This window comes from Schistocerca cancellata, chromosome 2 (genome assembly GCF_023864275.1).
Source record: "Schistocerca cancellata isolate TAMUIC-IGC-003103 chromosome 2, iqSchCanc2.1, whole genome shotgun sequence".
Lineage (NCBI taxonomy): Eukaryota > Metazoa > Arthropoda > Insecta > Orthoptera > Acrididae > Schistocerca > Schistocerca cancellata.
Genome location: NC_064627.1, coordinates 507,166,239 through 507,178,852, shown reverse-complemented (window position 1 = coordinate 507,178,852; position 12,614 = coordinate 507,166,239). Strand labels below are relative to the sequence as shown.

General features: G+C 35.3%; 1 protein-coding gene across 1 annotated transcript in view; it reads right to left on the bottom strand.

The window, feature by feature from the left end:
- The window catches only part of LOC126162051 (DNA-directed RNA polymerase, mitochondrial), a 310,992-nt gene that overhangs the window by 290,260 nt on the left and 8,118 nt on the right, over positions 1-12,614 (bottom strand). The window contains exon 2 of the mRNA XM_049918295.1: positions 6,873-7,007. Coding sequence (XP_049774252.1) covers positions 6,873-7,007 — 135 coding nt within the window. The remainder of the gene's footprint in view (positions 1-6,872; positions 7,008-12,614) is intronic.

Here is a 12,614-nt window from a genome sequence, read left to right as displayed (position 1 = left end):
GAATGCCAAATTATACTGGTGGGGGTGGAAGCAAGAAGAATTGCAGTTAACTAATTAATCAATGCCATGCAGTAATCAGTTCATAGAAGGATTCAGAAGAGAAGAACCTGAAAATTATGGTCATTAACTAAACCTTAAATGTGGGCTGTGTGCAATTATGTGACTTCATAAGTTTTTCATTTTGAGATCTATACATACTAGCTTGTTCATAGCTGTCATAATGCTACCTTCTAATTTAGTCCCTAAATGATGAAAAGAAACCGAATCCACAGCACTGATGGTTCCTTCGAATCTTTCCAGTTAATTTTTTTGTGTATTGTTACTTGGTCCTTGCAAGCCAAACAAACAGATGAGTTTCCAACTCATTTCTGTTTTCAATGGAGTAATATACTGTTGGCTTAAAGCTCTCTCTTAGATCAGAATCTGATCTAAGGTGCAGGTGGAGCGGGCTACAGGTATCAGTGAGGACACTGAGAGCTGTCCATGAAGTTCTTCATATTGCTAGCGCAGTTGAGACTTGGAACAACTGCTAACATTGTTTGGCACCTCATGATTGTTCACTCACTTTCAGGATTGGTGCCAAGTGATTCTGCTACATTCTTGAAATATTCTCTTTTCTTACTGATGAAGTAATCTAAATAGTCATTGTGTTTATAGACACTGCAATTGTAGATTTAATTTTTCAGAACCTAATAAGGTAATTCCACACAAATATTTCAACTGGTTTTGCATTTCATGTTGTTAACTGTCTGCATTAACTACCATGAGAGCTATGGCAGAGCACTAAATGGAGCGGTGTCATGTTTGCCCCAAAGCACCATGCTTGTCTCGTGATCTAAGGCAATGGTAGTTGCTGGTTCAGATGTCATTGTACTACCAATGAAGATCAATTCAGCTTTTTTTTTTTCTTAATTTCATTCACTTTTCATTTCCATTGTTAATTATCAACCTTCATCTGTAAGGTAATAAATTTTATTCATTATTAGTTTGTTATTGTTAATCATTCACTCACAAGAGATATATTATCCATATTTGGTACTGAGCACATGATCGGCGAATTTGGAAAAATGTTTCACCACCCAGAATACCCATTATTTACCTCAGTATCTCGTTTCCAGGGCAACTGGAAAAGCGCAAAAACAATCAGTGCCAATGGGAAGCTGGTGACACAAGCAGAACTCTGAAAAAATTTTGTTTATTTAATACCGTATATAATACTGGGCAGAAGAACATGCACGAGTGAGCCAATGGATGAAGGAGTACTGGCGAAAAGGAAAGAAGAGAACTTTTGAAAGTGAAGGAAGTTGTGTAAATGTAGCCCATAGATGGCTGTAACGAAAACAAACAAATAAATAAACTGTATGACTGATAAATTCATGTCACAGTATATTACTCAACAATCGAATAGGTAGTATGAACTCTACCCCTGCTACAGATAGGTACGAATAAGTTACTACAACAATGGTTTACCACTGACTCATCTGCTGGTTGTACTGTTACAACTGTAAATAGAACTGTACTGTATTTATTGGTCCTGTTGTCTACAAAGCAGCTTATGCATAAGACATTGGACAAGTAAAGTTATAAGTATACAACTGAAAGTCATTCGTAGACCTACTTATTTAAGCTTACAATAATACACTTTATACATAGGTATCTATATAACACACTTCATAAATTTAAATATTCTTCAATGGAGTAAAAGCAGTGGTGCTATAAATGTGACTTTAGAGATTTACCAAAGGTATTCACCTCAGTAATAGCTTTTATGTTTTCAGGAAGTTTGTTATAAAGCTTAACTCCCATGTGAAAAGTACCTACCTGGCATAGAGTTGTGCTGATTTGGGTTATATGTAAGTTTCAGTATGTCTGGTAAAGTGATCATGTACATCACAGTCCGCAGTCCTTACCTATTACATTTATTTTAATGAATGAAAGGGTTTCCATAATGTATACACATGGTAATGGAGGAATACCAGATTTCTTAACATAGGTTTACAGGAATCTCAAGGCTAGCACCCAAACAAGAATCTAATTGCCCTTTTTTGAAGTTTGAAAGTGCTATTAGCTGTTTTAGAATTTCCCCAGAAAGAGAGCCAATATCTAAGACGAGAATAAAAGCAGGCATGATATGCTTTCATTACTGTTTTCTCACTACAGCATGATTTTAGTGAGCAAAGAAAGTAACATGTTTTGCTCAGTTCTGTATTGAAATATTCAATATGATTATTCCATTTTACATTGCTCTGTAGCCAAAGTCCTAAGAATTTGGTTTCAGTACTGTTACCAACTACTTCGTCATTGATGGAGACCAATGGGATAAACATGTCCCTGTTAGGAGCATTGTAGAATTTTAGTGCAATGTTATTTTTTTATATTTATTACAAGCTGATTATTCTGTGACCAGCTGCTAAGTTGCTTTGTGACCATGTTTACTTTCTGCTGTAACTGTCCATGGCTGTCTCCTTTTAGTGGAATTGTGATGTCATATGCAAATATGATTGTTTTATGTGCAACAACATTTAAGATTAGATCATTTATGTACAGAAGGAAAGAAAGAGTCCCATTGCTCATCCTTGGGGTACACCGCATTTAATTTGTTTATAGCCAGTTAAATGTTCAGAGACAGTTTTTAGTTTGATATTTGTGTGCTTGATGCATACTGTCTGCTTACGATTAGCCAGAAGGGAACTGATCCAGTTGTTGGACAGACCACGAATACCATACGTTTCAAGCTTTGATAGCAGAATTTTATGATCCACCACATTAAAAGCTTTTGACAGGTCAATAAATACTCCTGTTGATTCTTATTTTTTGTCCATCAGGTTTAGGCTGGAACTGATGCACTCATAAATAGCAGTTGCTGTTGACCTCTTATTTCTGAATCCATGTTGATCATTACATAGGATGTTGTTTTTATTTATAAATTTCTTAAGAGGAAATTGTGATGGGTCTGTAGTTGTTTACATTATCTTTCTCATATTTCTATATACTGGAATAACTTTTGCTGTTTTCAATACAGCAAGGAAAGTGCCTGCCTGAAGTGAGCAGTCACGTAAGTTCATGAGTATTTCAATTAGGTTTGATGCACTCTTCTTTAATATTGTTGCAGGTGCACCATGAATGCCTGCAGATCTGGAATTTTTTGGTCCTTTCATTGTTTTAGCTACCTCATCTTGTGAAACAGAAGTGGTGTACATTGATCCTCTACATGCACTTATTTTGTATACATTTGCCTGGGTGCTCTTATGTAAGTTTGATTGTAAAATATTATCAGCAACACATGTAAAAAAATTATTAAATGTGCTGGCTACTTCTAAGGGATTTGTCACTTTTTTTGTTTTTGTGACAGTGTTATATTTTGAAAATATTTTTTATATTCTCCAGATTCTTTTTTTTATAACACTCCACATAGCCTTTGCTTTATTAGCTGAATTATAAATGTTTTCACCATTATGCATTATTTTTGCTGCTTTTGTTACTTTTCTTAATATTTTGGAGTATTTTTTACAGTATGAGCATACTTCAGGTGAGGAATTTTTTGAGTTATATACTTCATGAAGTAGTTCTTTTCTTCTGGTATGAAACCCTTATTCCCCTTGTGATTCAACTGCTGGTTCTAGAGATCCCCCATATGGTTACAGTTTTCAGTGGGAACGCAATTTGAAAGAAAAAGGTTAATGTATCCATGAAGATGTTGAATTTTTCATTTATATTGTTCATTTTGTACATTTCTGACCATTTTTCTTTCTGTAATAAGCTGTTTAATTGGTTTACATTATCTTGATTATAGCTTCTACATGAGGTTCTTTAAAGACATGTTGTTAATAATACTGCCTTTTAGTTTTATGCTTAATATTTGAGCAAGATGGAAGGCTAAGTTTGATGATAATTTTGTTCTGGTGCTGTTTGAATGAGTTATGCCAATCGATAAATTAGGGTTTATTATGGCTTTATTTAGACAGCTACATGAAGTTTCGCTTGTGGCATTCAATTTCAATAAATTCATAAGTGTTCCGGCATCCAGTACCTTGTGGGAGTAGGCGCACTGGTCTACTTTGAGGAAGAAACAACAACACACAAAAAAGAAACTGGAAAGACTCAAAGGGACCATCAGTGAGATGGATTGGATTCTCTTTTTCATTTAGGCACCAAACAAGAAGGTAACATTATGAAAGCAAAGAACAGGCTAGTTAGAATGCATTGTATGCGTAGATCTTTACATGAAAATCACAGAACTGCACACAGCAGAAATTTAAGGCTCAGTCAATAGCAATAAATTTTCAGGTTCTTCTCTTCTCAATTCTTAACTACTGACTAATTAGTTAACTGAATTTCTTCTTGCTTCCAACCCCACAAATACAATTTGGCATTCTCATGGTAGTTGTGAAATTCTATGTGGCACAAGACTACACACACACACACACACACACACACACACACACACACACACACACACAGGCATGTGTACGCATTCACAGTCAATTCCGAGGTGCAAAGTATTTGACATCTTATTGTTTCATGATATGTGTGGTTATGGTTGACTTTTAATTACTTTTTCTTCCAATGAAATAAGTTTTTGTTGCTAACTATCAAAGTAAGCATTTTATTCATTAGTATTTTGGAGAAATTGTAATCATGATGGAAAATTATACTCTTCTAAATTTCACACGCCATACACTACATGAGCAGTAACTAAATTCCCTAGTTTCACTATTCCTCCACTGAAATTACAATATACCATCATTAACATTCCCTTCCCATGTCAGAAATCTTCAAAAATTAGCAATTCTAGATTAAATCTAGAAGACAGCGTGAAAGGTTATACAGACAGCCTGAAAGGTGGCAGAAAGTATCAGAAGATACTCTGAGAGCCCATACAAGATATACAAGACAAGCATTTTGCTACATAGCGGCCCCTAATAAATCTAAAACTTGGCAACATGGTTGTAAATATTTAGCAACCATGTGACAAAGCATTTTCTTCTGCATCTGATCCTGAATAGATCCACTAAACTCTCTTAGCATTCCCTTTCTGCATTGCTGAGTTATACTACATAACCTTCTTGTAAGACAAGACATAGGAAGATAAAATTTAATTTTTGGGCTCCACAAATGCCATTCTTCACTTAAGTAACTACTGTTCTTGTGTTTTACATTTCATTATGAGGCTCTGGGACCAATGCTGCACTGAGAGAGACCCACCAAAAGCTGAAGAAAATCTTTACACATCAAGTCTTCCCACAAGGTTGATTCAGTTATCTCTATTAATGGCTGTAACTATATGCCTCATGAATACCAAGCTACTTCAGTACGCAGACATCTCTGAAGAACTTCAACTTGTCCGTCAGTGACACAAATTTGTGTTGTTTGTGACTAAAGACCCATATGTTGGGGGAATAGTTATGAAGTGAATACAGTCCCTCTGGGCTAAACCTATGTAATAGGTATTAGGTACCCCTGAAGAGGTTTGCTGACACCGGCCTTAGCAACTTCCTTACACTCTGGGTAGCTTAAAAAATGAACAGTTCCGTTGGTTCAAATCTATTTCAGTACCTTAAATATCACTTTTGATCTGTGTTAAGTTCTCCATGTATCATTATGTGGACCTCAATGTGCAGTGTGCCTTCATAGCTATAGAGCATGCACTGCAAGGTATTCACACAGTTTATCACATACATTTACTGAAAGAAATCAAACAATGGCCGTAAAACTTGTTACACCACAGTTACTCACTGTGGCTTGACAGAAACATATGTATTCCTGATGAAAAATTGCATGAACAATCACTTATAAATAGAAAATAAACAAGATACAAAACATTCATAACAACATCAAACAATATGGTAAAGTATTCTGATTGGATCAGAAAATATAAAATTAATTTTGAACCATATTCAGGTCTCGTATATTAGTGTAATACAATACCCATCATATAAAAATGGGTCATCTGCCTCCATTGCTATCGAGCTTTAAATGCAAATAATAGACTTATTTTGTGGGGCATTACTCAACAACAGTAAACCATTTTATACTCTCCGACACAATGAGCAGTAGCTAATGCTTTTGACAAAGGGCAAGGGAACACAGTGCCGCTGTAGTAGCAGCTGCCTAGAACCAGCAAATGGGTCATGGAGAGGTCTGATGTATGTGGTGTTCAAAGGCAGACAGACTGCCATGAAATCTGTTGCAAAAATGTTACTGCATAGAACTGTTATTACTGATGTGTGAGAAAGTGAAACGCATTGTAGCTGTACTACCAATAACTTCAGCATTCAGATGAAAGGTGCTAAAAAAAACAAACTGCTAGATCCTAGGCACGGACATGGCATAACAATTCAAACAGAAGAAGAGACATCCTCCAGGAATGGACCGAGCCTACAGTGTTCCAGGCTGTGCAGGTAGCTGGTAGGAATTAGCATTGTTGCCATGATACTTGTCTCATGTTGTGATTGGTGCAGACTTAGAATTCCTGCAGTCAGTGAGGTTTCACATCAAAATGTGTACTTGTACAAAGAAATGAAAGGAAAAATATAAAGCTGATGACTGAATAAAATGTGTAGTAAGAAACAGAAAAACAGAACTTCATAGAAAAGATCTAATGTGGTTGAATTACAAGAATAATAAATGCAAGGCAGGAGGAAAAAGTGTAAACTACCTGAACATTGGACCTAAAATATTATAACATGGAAATCATGCCACATTCATTTCAGTCACTTCCAGTCACTGAACTAACAGCAAAAAACAAATGATAATTTGAATCTGAAATCATGTATTTACTAAAGCTAGTCAATCACAATACATATTGGGATGCAGCACAGAATATTTCCTGTGTGTTTAAATAGAATGGCATTCCAGAATGAATTACATACCTTCCAGCAATTCCACATATTTCTTTTTTGCTCTCCTCTTTTTCTTTTTTGTTGCTGACTTTGATATTTCTGCAGTGTTAGTATGTGTGGAATGCAAACGAACTTGTGGTGCCAGTTGCACAAGATGTCGATAATCTGCAAAGTAATATTCTCACACAAAATCTGAGCAATAGAAATTTGTGAACAATCTAAAGTCCCACTGTTAGGAACAAGAATACTCTTTGCAAACAGGACACACAGAAATTTTTTATAATATTGTATACAACAGAATGGCTTTGTTAATTACCATATGAGCCCACGAAACCATTACTGGTGTAAGTCAAAAATTGTTAATTTTGAGTCTGCACTCTGTTTACTACACAAATAGTGTAAGTGTATTGTCACTGTACTTTGTGTGGAGGGCAGCACTATCCAACAGAATACGACAGTAAATCCATAACAATGTTTGCATTAGTGGTACAAATCTGTTGTGGTGTAAGTGTGTCAGCAAGGTTGGCGACCACGACAGTTGAGTCCATTTGTTGTTTTGCACATTAAACCTTGTTTTGTAAACTTTATGATTGTTTTGTGTGAGTAAAAACATTCACGATTTCTACGAGTAGTGGCTATGGTGATCCAGATAATGCACCGGGTGAAACAAATTCAACAGAGAATGAAACTGACAATGATACTACTAAAATTAAGACAATAACAGTTTTATTAAAATTATTTTGTGTAGGGATTCTAGAGTTCTAATGAACATGATTGGGTATTCAGTTTTGCTTGTTTTTAGATAACAAAAAAATGGCTCTGAGCACTATGGAATTTAACATCTGAGGTCATCAGTCCCCTAGAACTTAGAACTACTCAATCCTAACTAATCTAAGGACATCACACACATCCATGTCCGAGGCAGGATTCGGACCTGGGACCATACCGGTCACGCGGTTCCAGACTGAAGCGCCTAGAACCGCTCGGCCACTGCTTTAGATAGCAAAAACTTTCTTCTCTCTCAAAATATGTTTAATAGCTATTGCTATTATTATTATTATTATTTCTTTTTCTTTACTTTCTCAGACTGTTAAGTCTGGTTAAAAATGGAACGTGACGCGGACCTTGATCAAGCGTGACTTCCTTGTAACTGTATGGTGTATGTTATATTGCATTTAGGAACTTTCGGATAATTGAACATGTATCAATAATTACAGATTTTTGTAGTTGTATGTATATGTTTGGATGTAGCTGTATTGCATTGATGTACTGGTGGATATTGTGAGGTACGACTCCTGTAGTTGATAGTATAATTGGTATAATGTCAACTTTATCCTGATGCCACATGTCCTTGACTTCCTCAGCCAGTTGGATGTATTTTTCAATTTTTTCTCCTGTTTTCTTCTGTATATTTGTTGTGTTGGGTATGGATATTTCAATTAATTGTGTTAATTTCTTCTTTTTATTGGTGAGTATGATGTCAGGTTTGTTATGTGGTGGTGTTTTATCTGTTATAACCGTTCTGTTCCAGTATAATTTGTATTCATCATTCTCCAGTACATTTTGTGGTGTGTACTTGTATGTGGGAACGTGTTGTTTTATTAGTTTATGTTTTATGGCAAGTTGTTGATGTATTATTTTTGCTACATTGTCATGTCTTCTGGGGTATTCTGTATTTGCTAGTATTGTACATCCGCTTGTGATGTGATCTACTGTTTCTATTTGTTGTTTGCAAAGTCTGCATTTATCTGTTGTGGTATTGGGATCTTTAATAATATGCTTGCTGTAATATCTGGTGTTTATTGTTTGATCCTGTATTGCAATCATGAATCCTTCCGTCTCACTGTATATATTGCCTTTTCTTAGCCATGTGTTGGATGCGTCTTGATCTATGTGTGGCTGTGTTAGATGATACGGGTGCTTGCCATGTAGTGTTTTCTTTTTCCAATTTACTTTCTTTGTATCTGTTGATGTTATGTGATCTAAAGGGTTGTAGAAGTGGTTATGAAATTGCAATGGTGTAGCTGATGTATTTATATGAGTGATTGCTTTGTGTATTTTGCTAGTTTCTGCTCATTCTAGAAAGAATTTTCTTAAATTGTCTACCTGTCCATAATGTAGGTTTTTTATATCTATAAATCCCCTTCCACCTTCCTTTCTGCTTAATGTGAATCTTTCTGTTGCTGAATGTATGTGATGTATTCTATATTTGTGGCATTGTGATCGTGTAAGTGTATTGAGTGCTTCTAGGTCTGCGTCACTCCATTTCACTACTCCAAATGAGTAGGTCAATACTGGTATAGCATAAGTATTTATAGCTTTTGTTTTGTTTCTTGCTGTCAATTCTGTTTTCAGTATTTTTGATAGTCTTTGTCTATATTTTTCTTTTAGTTCTTCTTTAATATTTGTATTATCTATTCCTATTTTTTGTCTGTATCCTAGATATTTATAGGCATCTGTTTTTTCCATCGCTTCTATGCAGTCGCTGTGGTTATCCAATATGTAATCTTCTTGTTTAGTGTGTTTTCCCTTGACTATGCTATTTTTCTTACATTTGTCTGTTCCAAAAGCCATATTTATATCATTGCTGAATACTTCTGTTATCTTTAGTAATTGGTTGAGTTGTTGATTTGTTGCTGCCAGTAGTTTTAGATCATCCATGTATAGCAAATGTGTGATTTTGTGTGGGTATGTTCCAGTAATATTGTATCCATAATTTGTATTATTTAGCATGTTGGATAGTGGGTTCAGAGCAAGACAGAACCAGAAAGGGCTTAATGAGTCTCCTTGGTATATTCCACGCTTAATCTGTATTGGCTGTGATGTGATGTTATCTGAATTTGTTTGGATATTAAGTGTGGTTTTCCAGTTTTTCATTACTATGTTTAGAAACTGTATCAATTTAGGATCTACTTTGTATATTTCCAATATCTGTAGTAACCATGAGTGGGGTACACTATCAAAGGCTATTTGGTAATCAATGTATGCGTAGTGTAGGGACCTTTGTTTAGTTTTAGCTTGATATGTCACCTCTGTATCTATTATCAGTTGCTCTTTACATCCTCGTGCTCCTTTGCAGCAGCCTTTTTGTTCTTCATTTATAATTTTGTTCTGTGTTCTATGTGTCATTAATTTCTGTGTAATGACTGAAGTTAATATTTTGTAGATTGTTGGTAGGCATGTTATGGGGCGATATTTAGCTGGGTTTGCTGTGTCTGCTTGATCTTTAGGTTTCAGATAAGTTATTCCATGTGTAAGTGTATCAGGGAATGTGTATGGGTCTGCAATGTAACTGTTAAATAATTTAGTGAGATGTGAATGTGTTGAGGTGAACTTCTTTAGCCAGTAATTTGCTATTTTATCATTTCCAGGGGCTTTCCAATGGTGTGTAGAATTAATTGCTCGGGTGACTTCATGTTGCAAAATTATCACTTCAGGCATTTGTGGTATCATCTTGTATGAGTCTGTTTCTGCTTGTATCCACTGTGCATGCCTGTTATGTTGTACCGGGTTTGACCATATGTTGCTCCAGAAGTGTTCCATGTCTGTTATGTTTGGTGGATTGTCTATTTTAATGTGTGTGTTATCTATTGTTTGGTAAAATCTCTTTTGGTTTGTGCTGAATGTTTGGTTTTGTTTCCTTCTATTTTCACTTTTTTTGTATCTTCTAAGTCGTTTGGCCAATGCTTGTAATTTCTGCTTCTTTTCATCTAATTGCTCTATTGCTTCTTGTTGTGAGATTTTACCTAACCTTTTTCGTATTTTGTCTGATATTTCATTTCTTATAAATTGTGTTTGCTGTCCAATGTCTTTTCTCAGTTTTTCTATTCTGATCTGTAGCCTGTGTTGCCATGGTGGTTTTGTGGGCTTCTTCTGTGTGTTGGTTTGTTCTGATCTCTGCCTAGTGTGTATACTTAGTGTAGTGTGTGCTCCTATATAAACCAGTAGTTGTAACTCTTCCATAGTTGTATTTTCATTTATTTTGTTGTGTATGATTGTGTTGATAGTTTTTATTTTTATTTTTTTTATTTTTTTATAGTTTTTATTGTTGTTTCGACTTGTGGGTTATTATTATTATTATTATTATTATTATTATTATTATTATTATTATTATTATTATTATTAAGTGAGATGACTTACACCACCATTGCATCTACTGTCAACAAGATTTCATACAGCTATATTTGCTATGGTTCTACCTATCATTGCTATTGCTGTCATAATGTTTTTTAATCAAGATAATAATGTTAGGGAGGAATTCCTTTTATTTCTGGAGCTACTGAAAATACAGAAAATGTGGAAACACTTCATGAAGTGGAAATGGATAGACAGAAGAAGAGAAAAACAGAGAGGAAACATGGAAATGGAATGTGAAACAAGCAAACACAAAATTGTGGGGAAAGCTACCACATATTAAAAAAAAAAGTAGTTCTCAGCAAAACTTTTATACATAATGCAAACATTCAAAACAATGCAACAAACTAACTGATGAAAATAAAACAAGATAACTTTTTGGTCTATTCTGGAAAATGGTAGAATCGGCTAAACAAAATATTTGTGTGTGTGCTTGTTGAAGCATGTATCGATTCAGAAGAAGAGGTCACAAGATGGCAGCAGAAAAAATAAAGGCATCACAAATGAAAATTATTTGGGTGCTGATAATGAGAGTGTTCTCGCATTTAAAAATTACGTCATCAAAATGTTCCAAATATCAGATGGAACATTATTGAGCCTGGGCTCCTAGGTCATATTTGGATCATTCCAGTGACTGGCAGAGAAGGTTGAGAAGACCAGCTTTGTGAATGAAATTTCAACAAAGTTCACAGTTTGCAGCATTGTACCCAGAAATGATTGTGGCCCCCTAATGATCCAAGTGGAAGGACTGAACCAGAAATTTCAAAAAGTCTATAACAAGCTAGGATGAGACTTCCTGGACTTACACACCATGGGGCTGCAGGAAACCCACAAGCATCTTTGTAACATTGAAAAAAATGCCTCCCACAAGTGGAAGTATTAAAATCCTCAAGGTAAACTGCCAAAGCATTCACAACAAAATGCCCGAGTTTGAAGTATTTGTGAAAAGCAGTGCAGCTAACATAACATTAGGTACAGAAAACTGGTTGAAACCTGAAATTGATAGCAGTGAGATTTTTAGTGACAGTTTAGGTATATATCAGAAGGATAGGCAAATGCTAAATGGAGGTGGGGTATTTGAAGCAATAGACAAAGAAACTCCAATCCGCCAACACAAAAATTGAAGCTGCATGTGACACTGTTTGGGCAACACTGCCAGTGGTGGGCATAAATCGATAACTGTAGCCTTTTATCACCCACCAGACTCATCACCTGATGTATCCAAAAACTTTAGAGAAAATCTCAGTTCACTTGTACATAAGTTCCCCAAATATACTGTAATCATTGGTGGAGACTTTAATCATCCAGCAATTAATTGGGAAAATTGCAATTTTGTTAATGGTGGATGTGATAAGACAGCCTGTGAAACATTACTAAATTCCTTCTCTGAGAGCTAACTAGTACAGATAGTTAGGAGTCTCACACATGATGGAAATATACTGGACCTAATGGCAACAAACAAACCTGATCTCTCTGAGGATGTTCACATTGAAACTGGTATCAGTGACCATGATGCAGTTGTGACAACAATGATTACCAAAGTATAAAGGACAACTAAAACAAGTAGGCAAATGTATATCTTCAATAAACTAAATAAAAAATCAGTAGTGTTATTTATCAATGAGGAACTTGAAACTT